Source organism: Astatotilapia calliptera, chromosome 3 (assembly GCF_964374335.1).
Source record: "Astatotilapia calliptera chromosome 3, fAstCal68.1, whole genome shotgun sequence".
Classification (NCBI taxonomy): Eukaryota; Metazoa; Chordata; class Actinopteri; order Cichliformes; family Cichlidae; genus Astatotilapia; species Astatotilapia calliptera.
In genome coordinates, this window is record NC_137424.1 from 57,301,026 (window position 1) to 57,321,271 (window position 20,246).

Sequence of the window (20,246 nt, forward strand, 5' to 3'; positions counted from 1 at the left end):
GTTAAGAATCATTTCCCTTTTGGAATAAAACAAATAAATCCCAATCTTTCATCTCCATACGCTTAGAAAATGATTGAACTGAATGAATCTCTGAGTGAATGTGAGAATCAGATTCTTATCTGTGGTCTCTCTGTGTCAAACAGAGAGACCGAACATTTAGTCACAGCTCCACTGAAACATTTATTCTGCGGTTTGTCTCTGCTACATGTATGGGAGTGGTAAGCCCCTTTGTAGCCTGGGTTGGATTTTCCAGTCCTCCTTATAAGCTGATGTCAGAGTAAGTGGAGTCTCTTCATTTGAGGCTGGAGCTACAAGTGAGCGTCCTCTGTGCAGTATGATGTGTTAATGATTTATAAAAATATTTAAGAGCAGAAAGCTTCATTTCCACTCCTGTGTCAGAGAGAGAGCACCTTTCACTGTGTGTGGAGGCCGATTAACCTTGTAGCTTAAAACTTTGTGGTGTTGTCAGTTTCTTTGTTGAAAAGCTGCGGGCTACGTGGGCTGGGTGTTGCAATAGGTTTCACTGACAGCTGTGCTCCACTGGGTTTCGACTGAAGGTCTATTTTTATACTCGCAAAGGTGGGTTCACACTTACAGGGTGACAATTGAGCACTAAAAAGCTGTGGGTTAAACACATCGAGGATTTTTTAATCCTCGAAGTTTTGGCTTCAGGTCTGCTCTGAGATTTGGACGACACACATGAGGTGTGTGGCTTGTTACTAGCATAGCAGTGTGACTGCCCGCTGTTACACTGCTACAGTAATTCTGTGCATTACCATCCCATCTGTCTAATTATCTCTTTTCTTTCACAGAATGATGATGGTCTACAGGACCCTGCTGTTCCTGACACTGGTTTCAGGTGCTTATGGTCAGTTTACACCTTCAGATAATGAGCATAAACAGGGATGGAGCTATAAAATAAGATGCTGATTTAGGATTTAGTTAAGTTCCACTTTATACTTAAATAGACTCCTGATTTCTAAAAAGCTGTTTCTAATATTTTAGCTGCATTAGTATCTCAGATCAGTGCAGCCTGACTTGCTCTATCTAAAGCATAAGTAAACTTTTCCTTCCCTTCTTTCCTTTCTTGCTCTCAGAAACATCTGATGATGATAACGAGGTTCTGTACTACCGAGGTGAGGAAAACAGCAACGTTACAGTAGAATGGCAGTTTGCATCAAAAGTCAACATCACCACCTCAATGTTTAAGATCCACTGCCTGCAGTTACCTGAGCTGAAGGTTTTCTTCAACATGGACGATAGTTCTGATGAGCCTCAGCATGAGCAGTTTGCTGGACGTGTTCAGTGTGACCACAGGACGAGTCAGACTTAAACTGCCCAAAGTCAGGATTAATGATTCGGGACGCTACCTCTGCAGGATGGCCACTGAGTTGGGAAAGAAGGTTAAAGAATTCAGGCTCAACATTTCTGGTAAGATTAAATAAATTTTCGTTTTTTTAAGCTTTAACTCATCTCACTGAATTTATAAATATCCTCAGGGTGTCTCAAAGTGAAGTTAACTTATTCCTACAGAAAACACAAATCTTGAGAATACAGAAATGTGTGATCTCTGTGCGTTGGCTGCTCGGGGAGATGTCAAAGTAGTGAAAGATGTAATGGAAAAGTCCTTCACATCAAGGTCACCAGCAAAATATCTAAGTGTTTACTTTGCAAATGGACTCTCCTACTTTCAGTTTAACTTTACATTTCAATTTCAGTAACCCACAGAGTTGGATATTACAAATGATTGCAGCAGTTTGATAACATTGCTGTCTTCACTGTAATACAATACTGCTCATATGTGTTCTGTCTGAATAGTTTGCACATATTTAGTGAAATATAAATATACTGGATTTTAATATCTGTCATTTTAATTACAAAGCATGGCATGAAAAAAACCTTTAGCCCTCTGGGGTCCAGGGTATAATTGGCCATTTTTAACTACTTTTGATTTTCCCTTCACATTTTACCCTTAAAAACTATTTACTTCGCCTTGTTTGGTATCATCCTTTTCAGCACAACCTCACGTGTCTGAATTTACAGTTATGGTTTCATTTTGACATACTGTATTAACACAATTGATCTAAAATCAGACAAAAAACATAAAATTAGAGTAGAAAAAGTTGTATTTTTTACTGTAACAACCACAAACATGTTTAATGAATCATATTTCATAACTTTAAATGCAAATATAAATTGTCAATTTTAAAATCCTATGCACAAGTTTTGCAAACAAAGTTATTTGCAGCCATTTACCTTTTACCTTGATTTTTTAAATAACCATTTCAAACTATTTACAGAACAATCAGCTGTTCTTCATTCAATAAGATGCAACACAAATTATTTGTGCCACTCCAAAAAAATAATTTCTGTCCACTATAAAGGAGAACATCACAGCCTGATACCTGCAGGTCTGACAGCAGCAGGTGTATCACTCCTGTTTCTACCTGGAGACAGCAGCTGCCTCATTGTTCTGACACACAACACAAAACTATCCACAACACTACACACTAACTACACAAGACAACACATTAACTACACAAGACAACACATTAACTACACAAGACAACACATTAACTACACACCCCAAACACGCTAAACGTCACAAATCTATCACATCTCAAAACTCTCTCTCTCTTTTTCTGCTCTTTCTCTCTCTCTCTCTCTCTCACCGTCACTCTTAAAACTTCCTGTTTTTTGGTGGGTTTTTTGCTCATAAGCAGAGAGTGCTTGCTGCGCTGTCCTTAGACAGTAAATGTGACGAAACTATTGAGGAATAAACGATGTATTGTTTATCATGACTCTGGTTTACGTGGCCTATCAACACAATTTATAAACTGGTATATATCAACTTGTTGCTTCGTCTTTAAGTGGTCATGTGATTGGCTTACCACAACCACTTTATTCTTCCTCAGTCAAACAGCAGCACTCATGCAATTGTTTTGTCCCCTTAGCTCCAGGTGTTGTGCTAGACAGTGATCGTGATTACCGTCCGCAGGAGCACACGCAGCTGCTTAAAGCTGTAGCGCCCAGATTACTTACAGCTACTTCCGTGCAACTGATATAAGATGCGGTAAGCTGAACACAGCTTCAACCGTCTGTTTATTGAAAAATAGTAACGGACCGCGTTTTCTTGTTAGTAACTGTAACAGCGTTGTAACGATAGGAATAGTAATTAGTTAGATTACTCGTTACTGAAAAAGTAACGCCGTTAATTGTAACGCCGTTATTCCCATCACTGCTGATGACTGTGAAGGCCAACGCATTTGTTTCATATCATTTTCACAGTCAGAGAGCTGTCACTGCATACGGGCCACTGTCAGTCTGAAAGAGACCGCTGCGATCAGGATAAAGGTGATTGCGTTTAAAACTTGAACTGATTTGACGTGTGACCAAAGAGGGGAAGCAAAAAGTCTCCAACAAAACACTGGGAGCTGCAACCTTCTGCTGTAGAGGCTAAATTAGATGAAATATACAAGATGTAATGTTATGTGCACGTTGAGAATTTTAGCATCTCCTAGTGGTTAGCTTGGAGTCTGCGGGCAAGTGATTTTTTCTGTGGTTTGGCTTGTATTCCTTCCTATTGGATGTTTAGGGTCACATGAGTGGGGTAATGCAGGAAGCCTTTTTTGTATTGGGATTTGCACAATGAGGCATACCAGAAGTCTCCCTGTTTAATCCTTCAGCATCCACCTGTGTTATGCCATGGAGAAGCTTTGTTTGTAAGTTTGAATTGTGTTTCATCTTCATGAGTAGTGAGTGGTGTATATTTTATTGATTTTATGCATATTTGGAGAGATTTATATATAAATGCCTAGATCTGTTCGCCATGTGAAGCAAATGCATAATTCTTCATTGAACATATTTCTTTTTGTATTTTTGTAGTTTCACAAGTTCTGGGAAAGCACTGTAAGATGTACATTGATAAAGACACAAGTAAACAGCCCTCAACTTTACTTTCACGTCTGACTCATTCAACGCTTTCATTTCCTACGGCATATGTTTAGCTATCTGTCACTTCGTGTACCAGAACCACGCACGCAGCGGACAGAATACAAGATGTATATTGTGACTCACTGATGACGTAGGCTCCAACTTCTATATGAGTGTTACAGTAAAAAAAACTTGAGTACAGAATTGTTTGAATAAAATGTCATCTGCCACATTTGAACTACAAAGACTGAAGAAAGACTGAAGAAGAACAGAGAAAGAAGAAACAGTAGGGACTGCTATAGTGACATGTTAATGACAGCAAAGGCTTCATTCATTAGTCCATAATTCAGCTACACCACTGGTTGATTCCCATAAATATCCACATGGAGTCGATAAAGTTAGACGAGAAAAAAAAAAGACTCTAAAGTAGCTGGAAGCACCTGGAGCTGCTTAAATTTCCACTTTAAATGGAATTTAGCTGAAAAGAAAGGACAAAGAAGCGACACCTGGTGGCTGCACGACTTAATACACAGGAAACCAAACCAAATAAAAAATGGCATTGAAGGTGAGGATTCCCAAATGCAGATGAAAATCTGATATTTCATATATTGTAATTTCACAATCATAAAAATAAACTCTTAATAATGTCAGATTATTACATTATCTTATGCCAAGTTAAACCCCTGATTAAAGATTGTGAAATTATTATGTAGTTTTAGTTTGCATTATTCTCCTGAATTAGAAGAAGGGGATAACTATTACATTTATTAAACTGATTTGTATTAGGGCTGGGCCATATTATACGGTTCACGGTAATATCGGTATAATGTTAGGCAACGATAGGAAAATGAAATATCGCGCATGCGCAGTGCCTTTGTTTTCATACGCACATGGCCGATTGTTGAGTGAAACAGATGAACCAGAATTGGTTTGTAAAAATGGTGCAACTTCAGTGATGTGGAACTGGTTTGGTGTTTGTCCGTCAGATACACGACAAAGCACTTTTTTTTTTGCAGAACATGCAAGCGGCCGTCGTTATTTTCGTATTTGTCGCTCTTAAATCTGGGAGTAATCTGGGTCCTAAACCCCCCTCTTCAGGTCAAACGAACACTGCAGCATCACTGAGAGTTAAAAACTGTCTAAACTCTTTCATCTTTAATAAAACGATCAGCATTGCTGCTTTACCAGGTGTAACTATGAAGTTTAACTTCCAGGCATCCATGAAAACCAAATGTATTACATTTAACGGAGTTAGAAGTTAGCAGGAAGCTAGTGGAAGTTAGCTCGCTAGTTTCGCTAGTTACCTAAGCATGATATAGCATGTTCTGACTGAGAGATTTCTGAAAAAAATCAAACGTACAGCTCTGCTATCACTTCCAACATAAATGAAGACAGGAAACTAAACAGCAGTGACGTTTGTAGGGTTACTGAAGTTGGGCTAGCTGGTATATAATGATGTGCTACGTGATCGCTAGCGACACAGCTATGTTAGCATAACATAAACAGTGAAGCTGGAGGACAAACACTAACACTTTTCCACTTATAAAAGTTAACGTGAAGGTTCTTCATGGTTAGAGACAAATGCAATCGCATGGCAGGATGCTGTAAACGGACCAAACTTCAGTCAGGAGAACAACTGAGATAATCCATCCACAATACGAGGTTAGTCATTAATATACTGCAACAACATGGGAATAGAGCAGCTGTGTTAGAATACAGCATTAATGAATCAATGGTACAGAAGTGGAGGAAGCAAGAAGAATGAGTTGAATAAAGTTTGATTTATCTGACTGCTTTGTTTCGCTTAATGTGCCTTATAATCCCGTGCACCTCATGGTCTGCAAAATACGTACTGCACACTGCAGTTTAATGTTGCAAAGCACCTCTTTTTAACTTCAGTGGATATTATACATGGTTATGCTTAGGATATGTCAGCCCATTTCTACTGGAAATGCCTTTTGGTTAAACTTTCAGCAAGGAATTTGCATTTGCACTGTTAAATTTTTATAAAGCTTTAATGTACATAAAAACCAGCTTCTTGTTTAAGTGAAAATAAATGGAAGGTTGTCTTTTTGCGCTAGTAATGTTGTGGAGTTGTATTTTGTCTCGCATCAATTATATCGTCAGTTATATCATTATTGCAAATTTTCAAATATATATCATGATAAATATTTTTGGCCATATCGCCCTGCTCTAATTTGTATTACATTAGACTGCTGATTTATTGTGAATGGATGATATTGTTTTATGATGCATTATACTGCTGATTTATAAGAAATATTGTTTTCTGAGAATCACGGGCTTGGTGTATTACGATAGCATAAACCGTTCACAAGCTTCTTCTGTCTGAAAAAAGTCAACTTGATGAGCAGAGAACCAGGTGTGGGGAAGTGGCAATGCCCTAAAAAAGGCCTGGAGATTTAAAAACCTGAGTGGCCTAGGCTCAAAAACTTTTTTGTATATATTTATTTTAGTTCATATTTGAAGTTGATGTCGTGTTACGTTTTGTTCCTGCTGAATATCAGTTTCCACTTAACTTTAAAATCTGAAAAAATAGTCCATTTTTTTCCACTTTAAACTGTTGTTCCATTGTCATAACAGTACAATAATGTAAAATGACTGCCAGAAAAAGCTGAGGTTATTCTGAAGAAAGGGGCAAAAACATTCACTTATGATTTCTGGCCATTTTACAGCCAAAAATACCAAATAAGTCCAGGCAGCCTGATACTTGGTCAATAAAGGGCTAATATTGACTGGTTCTCACATGCCTGTATTTAGCCACGTCCTTGCTCAAGATGATTGTAGAAGTTGTGATCAGCTCAACCATGATAACAGAAAAATACTTTTAAAGAAGGATCAGAGTTTCTTTTTATTATTCCTGCAAAACACTTATCACATTTTTATGGAGATGAATGTGTTTGAAAACCATTTAATTTGTTTACTGCCTCATATGTCAACTACTACACCTGCTGCACCCTCTCACCTTTGATGGTGTTTGAGGGACAGAAACAATTGAAATGAACATAAACTTAAATGCAACATAAGCATCATGTCAGTCGCTGCCTTATCTGTATGTTTAGGATCATTATCCTCCTCAAAAGACCCAGGTGTGGCATTTTAAAAACCAGCGCAGCAGCACAGCAAGCTAGAATGAGGCCAGTGAGGTTTGGAGGTGACCACTCTTACAGCCTTTGAGAAGAAGCTGTGCATAGTCCTGCCTCAGGGGGGAGGTCGAAGAGTTTCTGGGTTGGGTGTGTGGGGTTAATCGTGATACAGGTTGGACTGCTCCTGCACCTGCTGACGTAAATGCCAGACAATAGACAATAAAGAACAATGGAAATCAAATCTCATCTTTAAACAAAATATCAGTAACAGTCGAGCTGTAGATTTAAATTTCATGAAAAGTGAGAACTCAGCTGTTTGTGAGCTTTCATGCCAAATCAAGTCTAATATAAATCCTGATAAATGTGTTTTTGTAATATCTTTATACTTTGGTACAGACATACATTATAGCAAAAAGCAGCCTCTGCTGTACTGTCCTCAAACAAAATATTCTAAAAAACCCCACTGTAAAATAATCCTGACCTCAAAATAAAAAGCACCATGACTGATGTGTTTGCCACTGTGCTCAGTGACGTCTCTGACGTTAATAACAACACAGCTGAACTCCTCCACAGATCATCGCTGCTAAGGATGAGAAGAGGACTTTAAAGTTCACACAATGAACAAGTTCTTCCTTATAAAGAAAATTTAACTTTGATGACATCCAAATCCTTAAAACTGAAACCAAAATGATGTACTTCAGACAATAATCAGTGTGTCTGTGTGTGGCAATTATGAACTTTCATAATTACAAAACAAACATTTGGAAAAACACCTGCAGCTCCAGGCTGTGGCGGGACAGTGGCGCAGCTGCCCCTCTGTTGGTCTTCCTTGGTCTCTTGTGTTCTGGGGGCCTCTGGATGTCTGGAGTTTTGATCTCCTCCATACCTGCTTCACGCCCTGGAGGACGGGGCTGTGGCCCCCCCACACCCTCTAGCAGATTATTACATGAAGGAACCTTTTAAAAAACAAAAAACAAGCGCGTCCATGCTCACAGGTGTACACACGGGTGATCACACCCACAAACTACACCCTTTTTGGCTCCTACCTCAAAGCACACTGTGTTCTGTTGATCTTATGTGCTGCACAATAATGTTTAACATTTAGTATTTACTGTCATATTCCCATATATCATTGTGATGTTGTTTATTCTATTACTCTTGTTCTCTTCTGCTTGCTTTCTTTTTTTCTTTCTCAGCAGGTGACCCAGGTGATTGATATATGCATTTTTTTTTTCTCTGCCCGTTCTGTTGGTTTTTGTCTTTTGCCCTTCTCCCCCGTCCCTCTTCTCAGCTGTTTCTCTTTCCCTCTTTCTTTCTCCCCTTCTTTCCCCCAGTCAAGTCTGTCCCGTATTCAGCAAGTGAAAATAAAATAAACAATAAAAGGTGAATCAAATGGACCATTACGGCAAGGCTGGGATGGTCAGTTTGGTAAAGTAAATCCGTTGGGCATCTTTCTTTGCCTTTAGACAACAATTCTGATGGCAAAAGAGCCAAACGGGACAGGCCAAAAAAAAAAGAAAGAAAGAAAGAAAAAAAAAGAAAAAGAAAAAAAAGGATCATTATCCTCCTGCATTGACTAAAACTGAAGGACTGTTTGTTAACTTCGGTGAGAACTCTGACATTTCTAAACTGAAGTTTATTTATATAGAAGAAAGTGTTAACAAGCTTAAACGTTGATGTGAGCAGTAAATAAAGGGTTAAACTATCAGTATCAGTATCGCTCTCAAACTGCTCCTCTTCCTGGAGTGAAGCACAGCCTGATAACCTCCCTCTTCTTCCTGCTCTTAAACACAGCACCTCCTCTCTGTCCACGTGTTTCCTCGTTCCCTCCCCTTCAGATCTTCACTTTGAAGATGGGTGTAACCAACATGTGGTGACGTGTAAGAGCTGACAGGCTCCATTCACTGCAGAAACATGTTGTTGAGATCAGAGCTCAGACTAGTTTCAGTTATAAGGAAGAGAAACTCACACAGTCACTGACACTGAGAGGAGAAATGGCGCAGAAAGGAGTTCAGCTGGACCGAGAAACCTTCTCTTGTTCCATCTGTTTGGATCTACTGAAGGATCCGGTGACTACAACCTGTGGTCACAGCTACTGCATGAACTGTATTAAAACCCACTTTGATGAAGAGGACAGGAAGGGAATCCACAGCTGCCCTCAGTGCAGGAAGACTTTCATACCGAGGCCTGTCCTGGAGAAAAACACCATGTTAGCAGCTTTAGTGGAGCAGCTGAAGAAGACTGGACTCCAAGCTCCTCCAGCTAATCTCTGCTATGCTGGACCTGAAGATGTGGCCTGTGATTTCTGCACTGGAAGGAAGCTGAAAGCCATCAAGTCCTGTTTAGTCTGTCTGGCCTCTTACTGTGAGAAACATCTCCAACCTCACTATGATGCAGCTCCGTTAAAGAAACACAAGCTGGTGGCCCCCTCAAAGAAGCTCCAGGAGAACATCTGCTCTCGTCATGATGAGGTGATGAAGATTTTCTGTCGTACTGATCAGCAGAGTATCTGTTATCTCTGCACGATGGATGAACATAAAGGCCATGAAACAGTCCCAGCTGCAGCAGAAAGGACTGAGAAGCAGAAGGAGCTCGAGGTGAGACGACTAAACATCCAGCAGAGAATCCAGGAGCGAGAGAAAGATGTGAAGCTGCTTCAACAGGAGGTGGAGGCCATCAATGGCTCTGCTGATAAAGCAGTGGAGGACAGTGAGAAGATGTTCACTGAGCTGATCCGTCTCCTCCAGAAAAGAAGCTCTGATGTGAAGCAGCAGGTCAGATCCCAGCAGGAAACTGAAGTGAGTCGAGTCAAAGAGCTTCAGGAGAAGCTGGAGCAGGAGATCGCTGAGCTGAAGAGGAAAGACGGCGAGCTGGAGCAGCTCTCACACACAGAGGATCACAACCAGTTTCTACACAACTACCCCTCACGGTCAGCACTCAGTGAGTCTACACACTCATCCAGCATCAATATTCGTCCTCTGAGCTACTTTGAGGATGTGACAGCAGCTGTGTCAGAGACCAGAGATAAACTACAGGACATTCTGAGAGAGGAATGGACAAACATCTCACTGACAGTCACTGAAGAGGATGTTTTACTGTCACCAGCAGAGCCAAAGACCAGAGCTGGATTCTTAAAATGTTCACATGAAATCACACTGGATCCAAACACAGCAAACAGACATCTGTTATTATCTGAGGGGAACAGAAAAGTAACATTTATGAAACAACAAAAGTCTTATTTTGATCATCCAGACAGATTCACTGTATTTTGTCAGGTCCTGAGTAGAGAGAGTCTGACTGGACGTTGTTACTGGGAGGTGGAGTGGAGAGGGAGAGGAGTTGGTGTTGCAGTCGCATACAAGAATATCAGCAGAGCAGGGAGGGGCGATGAATGTTTATTTGGATTCAATGACAAATCTTGGGCATTACGTTGTGACACAAACAGTTATAAATTTTGGCACAACAAAGTCCCAACTGTCCTCTCAGGTCCTCCGTCCTCCAGAGTAGGAGTGTACCTGGATCACAGAGCAGGTATTCTGTCTTTCTACAGCGTCTCTGAAACCATGACTCTCCTCCACAGAGTCCAGACCACATTCACTCAGCCGCTCTATGCTGGAGTTCGGCTTTTAGATCACGGAGACACTGCAGAGTTGATTAAAGTCAAACAGAGAAGACAGGTTCATGTTGATCCCTGACCATTATATGTACTTGTGTAGTTTCTAAATGAGGCTTTACATTTTAGAAGCTGAGAAGTTCAGTGGTCCATTGATGTGTGAAAATAATATTGCACTGATTCAAACTGTACTTACATTTATATACCTTACATCAATATAAATCTGAATGTGTTCTCATGGCTGATAATCATGTGAGTTTAAATGATACTACTCTTCATATTCAGCATGTTTGAAATCTGTCATCAGTCTGGTTAGTGCTTTTATTCTGTAGTTGCTGTAGTGGGTTGTCAAATGCAACAATATATTGGAGCTGCAGTGATTCATCAGTTAGTCAATGATTAGAGAATTGATTGTTTTATCATTATTTTAGTCACATTTAAAGCTGGTTCCAGTTTCTGAAATGTGAAGATTGTTGATTTTCTTGATCATATATGACTGTAAACTTAATGTCTTTGAGGTTTGAACTTTTAAAATGCAACAAAAATGGAATCTTTGAAGTTTTTTTAGTTGTTCTTATTGTATCTAGAGTGATGACATTTAATGTCATTTTTTTTAGATGTTTGATCACACTCGATCATTTATACATTTAAATACAGACAATAAATGATACAGGCCTGTATGTTGTGGAGGATAGACATGTTTCTTGCCCTGAGCTGTGTCTGGCAGGCAGAGCGTCTCCACAAATCTGAAGCTTCTGATTTGGAGAAAATGAGCTGAGGGAGACACCTGGTGGACAAACACAGACATGACAGGAAGAAAGACTAAAGTGCAGAGTGGAGACAAACAGCTGGAAATACTTGTTGGAAAGGATTGTCATGCTTCAGACAAACACACAGCACACACTCTAACAGTCCTTTATTTGCACTGAAGGAGACACGTGAAGAAACCAAATCACACAATAATGACGTGAACACATTTATAGTCAGTGTTCAAGATGATGGATAGAAATGAGAATCATGGAGCATTTGTTCACTTTTAGGTCTGTTTCTTACAGCAGAAGCAGCATTTACATGAACTCACTGGCCTTTTTCCACTGAACGCTCTCTTCTTCATCAACTCATCTTCCTAAAAAGTGGATCTACCAACAGTTTATTTCTTTGTTATTGTGATTAAAATGTCAAACAAATATATTTTCCACTTTTGGTGGAAGGCAGGAATTTCTCTGTCCTGCATGTGGAGAAATCTGCTGTTAAATCAGAACATTAACAGGTTTCAGGTTGTAATCAAACACATATTACTGCGTATCATGTGTCAGCAGGCATGTGTTAACAGGGATTATAAGACACTTTAGTGGCTTTAATGTATATTTATATGTTTAACATATTTCTGTTTGTTCACATATAAAAACATGTGTTTTGTGTCTGTTTATCTTTGACCTTGTAATTAGTTCCTACAGTGAATTCATCATGTAAATCTCTAACAAAGTGGGAACAGTGGGACCCAGAGCCTCCACAGATTAAAGAGGAACATGAGGAACTCTGCAGCAGTCAGGAGGGAGAGCAGCTTGGACTGAAGGAGACCATCTGGAAACCTGAGATAAAGTTATACAGAATAGGTATGTAAAACTGTGATGTTTTACTAACAGTAAATGTTACTCATGGGTGTCACAGAGGAACAGTGGTTAGCACTTCATGGCATTTCAAGTATAACCAAAACATTTACCACTGTGTAAGAGAGCTCTGCCCCAGCATGCCATCTTATTACTGTGCCAATCGAGACATCCACAGTCATTTAACAAAAAACAACAACATCTATTTATTTCATACATCACAGATATTCACATATGAAGCTGAACCTTGAACTTTGCTAATAAGAGTGTCAGAACTAAACATTTGCATCAGTGCCCGAATAATTTGTCATGTTTTTACACTTTAGTGGCATATGTGAGCAACATGCTCGCTATGTAGAGACCTGCTAATAGTTCAGGCCACTAAATATTTTCTCAAATGTTTGTTTTGCCATAATTTTTTTCCCTTTGTGCCTTCAGATGTCCAACATCAGCATGCTTTTGAGAAAGAAGAGGTTTTAACCGACCAGCAGGTCTGTAACCAGGAGAGGAACTCTAGTCTGGACCAGGAGGACCCAGAGCCTCCACAGATTAAAGAGGAACAGGAGGAACTGTGCAGCAGTCAGGAGGGAAGCAGGAGACTGGTACTTTCATGGAGACTCCTGCTTATGAGGAAAGTGCCCACAGTGAACCAGAACCAAACAGCGAGCAGCTCCTTTCTCCCAGCTCTCCTGAAGCAGAGAGCCGAGATCATGAAGAAAATCAGCATGTGGACTCAAGATCAACTAGAAATGCAGAGCTGAAGAAGAGACGTCACAGAAAGAGAGTAGACAACACTCCTGTGTCAGTCAGTCAAAGTAGAACGGACGCAAAGAATAAGTCTGTACAATGTGACATGTGTGGAAAAACTTTGCAGAATAAATACAAAATGACTAGATATCTAAGAATTCACACAGGAGAGAAACTGTATTCCTGTAGCACCTGTGGAAAAAAATTTGCTCACCCATCAACGTTGAAAACACACACGAGAATTCACACAGGTGAGAAGCCGTATTCCTGTGGTACCTGTGGGAAAAGATTTGTCCAGAGGATGCACTTAAAGAATCACATGAGAATTCATATTGGTTAAATGTTCATACTTGTAAAATGTGGGAAAACTGTGAGTCATTGCTGGACACCTGAGTGAAAAGATGATCCATATTTAAGTCAATATTTTAGACCCAGAACAGTAAAGAAATGTCAGCATTGTTTGTTCAGTTTATTACCTTATTATGTTAATTGTAACAGGGAAAGTTTGATCTGACATTTCACCAAGGTTAAAGTTCAGTGTGCTCCTGTTCTGCTGGTTCATTGTTTAATTTTATTGATTTAAGTGTGGTTCATGTGTTTTTTAAGATTTATTATGATTATGATTTTTTTCTTACAAAGATGATAATCTCAAATGTGTGAAAGCAGCATAACAGAGTGTTCTGCCTTATTTAACACAGGTTTTTCTTTGTGTTTCTGACAGCGGCATTCCATCAGGACAAGCTTGCCCTGTCAAATTTAAACAATACTGATAAATTTAAATGTACCAAAGTAAAGCGATGTCTCTCCTTTCATTTCAGACAGCACAGTCATAAAGCTCCTCACTTTCATTTAATGTTTAATATATTTATGTTACTGCCGTCTTGTGGCTGCAGTTGGTTATTGTCACTGAAAGCTGTTCTTCTTTCATATGTAGTTATCTTGGTCCATGTGTACGTCTCCCATTAACAATGACTGGAGCTTGTCAAGCTGTGAGGCCAACAGCTTGTTTCTGGTGGTTTGTGCGAGTTAATTGCCCCTGTGAAATGAATTTATTGGCTCAAATTATGTTTTGTTTTTTTTTGTTTTTTTTGTCGTGTGCAATTTATGACATAAAAGTAATTTCATAGTTTAGACCAGGGGTAGGCAACCTTTCTGATGAGGAGTGCCATCTAAAATTTCCACAGAAGTCAATATGCCGTATGATTGCATTAGCAATAAATTTAATAATGCTCTACATTAACAGTTGCACACTATATAGAACAACATTATACAATTATATTTGTTCACAGATGTTTGATATGCTGCAAATAAACTCAGCCAATATGGCATGTTTGTTGATACAGGGATACAAATGTTAATGTGATCTTTGAACTTTGAAACTTGAAACTTTGCTAGACCCGCCCCTGCACATTTACCAGCTGTCAGCGACTTAGAAAAGGATCCTGGTGTTATTTGTCTCTCAGAAACAGCTTATAACTTCCCTTCAACTCATTCATGTCGCCTAAAAGGTAAACAAGCAAGAGAGATGGGACTTGTGTTAGAAATGCTGATCAGCTGATCATTGATCAGTTTTGTGATTGAAGTAGCAACAGGAAAGGGAGGGGGAGAGAATGAGAGAAGAAGAAACAGCTGTGCAGCATAAAAACGCAGAATAACTCCAGCGTTGTGTCTTTTTCCATTCTAGCTGAAGTCCGGGACAAACTGTGTTCCTTTTCAGCTCAATACGAAATGCATAATATTTGTGTTCCTTCTCCACTGGTGGAGGCAAGCTACAGTTGTAGCCACAGCTGCCCTGGGGCAGACTGTCAGAAACTAGGCTGCCATATCGTGCCATCGGCCCCTCTGGCCAACACCAGTAGGCAATAGGTGAAGTGTCTTTCCCAAGGACACAATGACCGAGACTGTCCAAGGCGGGGCTTGAACCAACAACCTTCCGATTACAATCAGTCAATCAATCAATCAATCAATCAATCTTTATTTATAAAGCACTTTTCATACAAAAAAAATGTAGTACAAAGTGCTTTACATGGTTAAAAGCAGCCCACCCCACCTCCAACTCACTCCCCACACTCTCATTAACATAAACAATATGAATACACACATAACCCCCCTACCCACACACACACCCACAATTAAAGAGTAAAATTGGGCTGGGTACGCATGTGCCAAGTGAGGAAACACTATAACAGGGAGCCGTCTGCACCAGGAGCCGGTCACAGACCACAGCCTTCAGGCTGGGCACACAGCAGGAGGGAGGCAAAAAAGCCCCCCAACCAGGCTGAGAGGATCCCCAGAGCCCCAGCAGCCACGGTCGATCACAGCCCCGGTGCAGAGAGCGCCCTCCGAGGAAATACTGGAGATATGACACAATAGGATATGTACAGGGTAAAACGATAAAATAAATATGAACGGGATACAATATAAATATAAATAGAGTAAGAAGATTAAAAAATTAATAAGAATACAATCAATAAATATTAGGTAAAACCTAAATTAATAAATAGAATAACAGGATAGAATAAATAAGCATAAAATAAATAAACGCTAAGTAAAAGCTAAATTAAAAAGGTGGGTCTTGAGCCTGTTCTTAAAAACATGTATGTTCTCTGCGGCCCTGAGCTCCTCCGGCAGGCTGTTCCACAGACGAGGACCATACCACTGAAAAGCTGCCTCTCCGTGAGTATGTGTCCTGACTTTAGGGACAATCAAAAGGCCAGTACCAGAGGACCTCAGGGTCTGCGAGGGTTCATATGGTAAAAGCAGAGTTGGCAGTTCGTCTACAAGACGAACTGCCAACTCTTGAGCCACAATCGCCCCCATGATGGATGTTTTACTGTCACCACCAGAGCCAAAGACCAGAGCTGGATTCTTAAAATATTCACATTAAATCCCTACAGCTTCCTCCCACAGTCCAAATAAATGCACTCAGTGGGGATAGGTTAATTGGAAACACTAAATTGCCCATAGGTCTGAATGGGGTAAATGTGAGTGTGACTGGTTTCCTCTGTCTATGTGTTAGCCCTGCGACAGACTGGCAACCTGTCCAGGGTGTAACCTGCCTCTTGCTCAGCTGGGATAGGCTCCAGCGCCCCCAGGGGACCCTAAAAGGGTAAGCAGAAGTGAATGGATGGAACTACAGTCTTATTCATCCAGACAGATTAACTGAATATTATCAGGTCCTGAGTAGAGAGAGTCTGACTGGATGTTGCTACTGGGAGGAGGAGTCTAAAGAGCTTGGTTAAAGGAAAAAGACATGTGGAAAATCTTTCTTCCTGAATTGATTACTACAAAGGTAATCATGGAACTTGCAGATAAGAAACAGATTTATAAATCCAAATGTGATCAAATAAAGTGCAACAACATAGAAAAAAAGCAACTTATGTCAAACACTCATCTCTGAACTTGAGTACACATGCTTTATTGCACTCTAGGTTTGTGTATTTCAAATAAACATTTTCTGTCTTACAGTTGTTTATTGTACAAAAATATAAAGCCAACATTCGTCTATTCTCCTACTCCTAATTTTGTTTTATGTATGTAGCTAGAGACTGACCACATATGCAGTAACAAATAAAAACATAAATAAGCAAGCTTTTTTTTTTTCCATATATTGTCACAGTTACACATGCGACTCTCCCCTCTTTTAACAGCTGACAATAAACAGTTTTAATAACAAGAGCTGCTTATAAGCTAACATGATGCCAGCTAATGCTAGGTTCCAGTGTCTGAAAAAAATCACACTTTCCCTCTGATAAATTTTTGAATACATTCTCTCATAGCACGAAGGTTTCTTTGCTAAGTTTCCAAGTGCAGTTATGTTGGATCCACGTCATAGAAGGTTTCTCTAATGCTGCCTAAAACAAGAGGCTAACAGCACTCTACTGCCAGTGCTGAGATTTTACACACCGTACCTCTAAGCTCATTTTTGGTGATACCAGAATGATTTGGTGTAAGGGAGATAAACAGAATTCCCACGAATCCAGGACCCAATACTGCTGCTCCCTGGTTAGTGCAACATAGGCAAAACTGCTGGAGTTATAAAAGTTCAATCCCTATAGAGAACTGAGGGAGTTCATGACTTCACAAAAGACCGAAAATACAAATCAGGAGTCACAACTGTAAAAAATAAATAAATAAATAAATAAATAATTATTAATAATAATAATAATAATAATAATAATAATAATAATAATAATAATAATAATAATAATAATAATAATAATAATAATTGTACTACTCCCACAGATGAACAACTTGAAACTTGAAATTCTGGATTTATTTATTTATTTATTTGTTTGTTTTTTGTTTTTTTAATCTGAAAAATCACGACTTAACTTTTCACAGAAACAGTGAATACTTAATAGTATTTCCTCGGAACCTGCTTTTGTCTGATCATTTTTTGTCAGTGTCCCGGCACACTGCTGCAACAAACAAGTCAGTTTATTCTGAACTGGGTGATGACTCCTTTAAATGAAAATTAGCTTGTAGCTTGTTATCTGTCTAATGATGTGACTGGATATGTGAGCTCAAATATTATTTGTTGAATTTAGCCTGTTGCATCAGTTGCTCACTTTCTCTTATCTCGGGGTTAACAAACTCAGTTGTTGCTTACTCTGCAGTCTGGAAGAGGACCCTGTACTCTGCACAGACTTGGATGAGCTTTGTTAAACGAGGTTCATGTTAACAGTTTAAATTACGCATTTTTTGAAGGCAGTGACAACCAAAGACAACGGTGTTTGTTACAATCTGAGAAAGGAAGAAGCAACCCATGTATGTTTTTATAATGTTTTTCTGCTTCTATTACTACTGTTAGTGATGAAAAAGCAAGAATGTGCATAGACTATTATTAGTACAAGTAGTAGTAGGATTAAGTAGTCGTAAATTATTAGATATATGAGAATTTGTAAGTTTTTGAGATTTCTATATCATCAATGTGATTTTTGTTTTTCCCACCAAAACACTTGTGATGCAAATTCATATTTATTTTTTTATCTGTCAGGTTCAATAAACACTACATTTTTCACTCTAATTTTCTGCCAATTATTTTATGATTAATGCTTTAAAGAGTTAAAGAGGTTGTGTCATTAACATAATGCTTTTAGAGGACTGTAGCTCATTCTGTGTGTCTGTAGCAAAGTATTTAAACAGTTAAAAAAAATTCTCAGTTTAAGTAACAGGTACAAAAAAAAATCCTTGAAATGAAGCTCAAAAAATCTAGAGAGAACTATGGTGCAAGTTGATTTCGAACTTATTTTCATAAAAAGGGCGATCGTGGCAGTTTGTCTTTTAACCAGAAGGTTGCTTGTTCTAGTCCCGGCTCGGACAGTCTAGGTTGTTGTGTCCTTGGGCAAGACACTTCACCTACTGCCTACTGGTGGTGGTCAGAGGGCCTGGTGGCGCCAGTGTCCGGCAGCCTCGCCTCTGTCAGGGTAGCTGTGGCTACAATGTAGCTGCCATCACCAGTGTGTGAATGAGTGGAAGGCTGAATGTGTAAAGCGCTTTGGGGTCCTTAGGGACTAGTAAAGGGCTATATAAATACAGGCCAAAAATAGCATTTTGATGGTAAACACTCCTTTAAACACCATCACAGAAAACAGATTTCACAGTGTTGCTGTTTTCTATATGTTGAAACATATAGAAAACCTTGTGTCAGATATATATTTTTGCAACTCTGAATATAAAAAAAAATATGTCAAATATTTTGAGAGCAAATTTTTCTTCTGGTTGCTTCCAATGCTGTGTTTGTAGTTCATGTACTTTTGGTCAGTCAGTGTAATAATCAGCATCATGAACAGGATCACATGTTGTGATGAGTAAATGAAGTCAGACTGTAGATTTTCATTCTTCTAGCTGTACTGACTGACCTTTGACCTCATGTGTTGATGACTCTTCGCCTCTGTCTCCTCTCACAGGGAGAAGATGATCTGCAGGATCCTGCTGCTCATCATCCTCACCTCATGTGTCTCTGGTTAGTTTACAGCTTCACTTTATGAACTCCAAATAAAGCTCAACAACAGATTTGTTCCAGTTCTCAGTGTGTCTGCTCCTCTCTTTCCCTCTCTGTCTCCTCAACAGGATCATTTGTAGTCAATGTGACACAGACCTCCTATCAGGCAGAGGAGAACCACAACATCACACTGGAGTGGACGTTCACCATCATAGATGACATGTCTTTGATTAGTGTCCTCTGTTATCAGAAAATTGAAGAAAAAATAGTAGTCTTGTACAATTTTGTTCATTATTTTGAGGTGTCAGAGTCTCAGGATGAAAAGTTTTCAGGACGAGTCCAGAGTGACAAAGACGCCCTCAGAGAAGGACGAATCAGACTTCAGCTGTCCAGACTCAGGACTGATGACTCGGGTCTTTATGTTTGTGCAGTGTTTACTAACTACTCCTCAGGTTCAGCAAAATGTGATCTCAAAATCACTGGTAAGTTTATTCAGTAGAATTAATAGATTTTTCAATTTTCACTCTTTCACTGGCTGGAATTTTAATCTGCACTTGATGGAGTTTAATTGTTGAGAATTTTATTATTAGTGAAGATCAGCTTTCATAATTAAAACACATTTCATGCATGTAAGACAAACATCAAAATGTGCTCATGCTGGACATGAACACATGTTAACTGTTTCTTTCTTCTTCTTTTTTTCTTTCTTTTTTTGTCTTTTACAGCAGCTGCTGATCAACTCAGAGATCGACTTTAACACCCAACACAGTTGGGAATGGCACTGACAGCACCACCTCTGATGTGGTGTTTGCCATAATTCAGAAAGAAAGTGCAGACACAAGACTTATTTATAGCTGTAGAGATGAGTTTCTCAGATTACAAGTAATAAATCCAAGATTCTTTGATGATTTTACATCTCATCAACACCAAATAATTTAATTCCAATTTATTGTTTAAAATGTATTTTCTGTTTTTTTACAACCTGCAAAATGATCTTTAAAGAAGTTAATTATAGGATTTGACAAAAGTATTTTTTGTTATGGTGTGCTGGCTCTGTGAAGAAACAATACTGGCTTGATCAAGGCTTTCTGTGTTGTGTAAAAATCAACAAAAACAAAACATCAGCTATTTAACACTAATAAAGTGATTGAAGACACTGAGACCTGAGGGCCATGGCCACAAGAAGAAGCATAAATACTCACAGACAGGTAGTCAAAATTGTTTTATAGTTTTGATATGGACCAAAGAATATACAGATGACTTTCTGAAAAGGTTTGGTGTGAGTAAGGCAG

General features: G+C 39.2%; 3 protein-coding genes across 4 annotated transcripts; all 3 read left to right on the forward strand.

The window, feature by feature from the left end:
- The first annotated feature begins 739 nt into the window (after window positions 1-739).
- LOC145425546 (uncharacterized) lies at window positions 740-13,801 on the forward strand. The gene is made up of 4 exons (XM_080298669.1): window positions 740-868; window positions 1,098-1,431; window positions 12,099-12,266; window positions 12,699-13,801. Exons 2-4 carry the CDS (start codon window positions 1,269-1,271, stop codon window positions 13,019-13,021), a joined length of 654 nt encoding a protein of 217 aa, XP_080154795.1. The 5' UTR covers window positions 740-868; window positions 1,098-1,268; the 3' UTR covers window positions 13,022-13,801.
- LOC113017513 (tripartite motif-containing protein 16-like) lies at window positions 7,661-11,330 on the forward strand. The gene has a single exon (XM_080298644.1). It carries the CDS (start codon window positions 9,032-9,034, stop codon window positions 10,730-10,732), a length of 1,701 nt encoding a protein of 566 aa, XP_080154770.1. The 5' UTR covers window positions 7,661-9,031; the 3' UTR covers window positions 10,733-11,330.
- Window positions 13,802-17,286: 3,485 nt separating the features above from the next.
- LOC145425547 (programmed cell death 1 ligand 1-like) lies at window positions 17,287-19,968 on the forward strand. 2 transcript variants are annotated; one of them, XM_080298671.1, is made up of 4 exons: window positions 17,287-17,777; window positions 18,920-18,975; window positions 19,083-19,436; window positions 19,683-19,968. In XM_080298671.1, coding segments are annotated over exons 1-4 (441 nt in total). In that variant the 5' UTR covers window positions 17,287-17,775; the 3' UTR covers window positions 19,712-19,968. The 2 variants fall into 2 exon arrangements, with proteins under 2 accessions (XP_080154797.1, XP_080154796.1); XM_080298670.1 differs by having other exon boundaries at window positions 17,302-17,777; window positions 19,680-19,968.
- The last annotated feature ends 278 nt before the right edge of the window (window positions 19,969-20,246 follow it).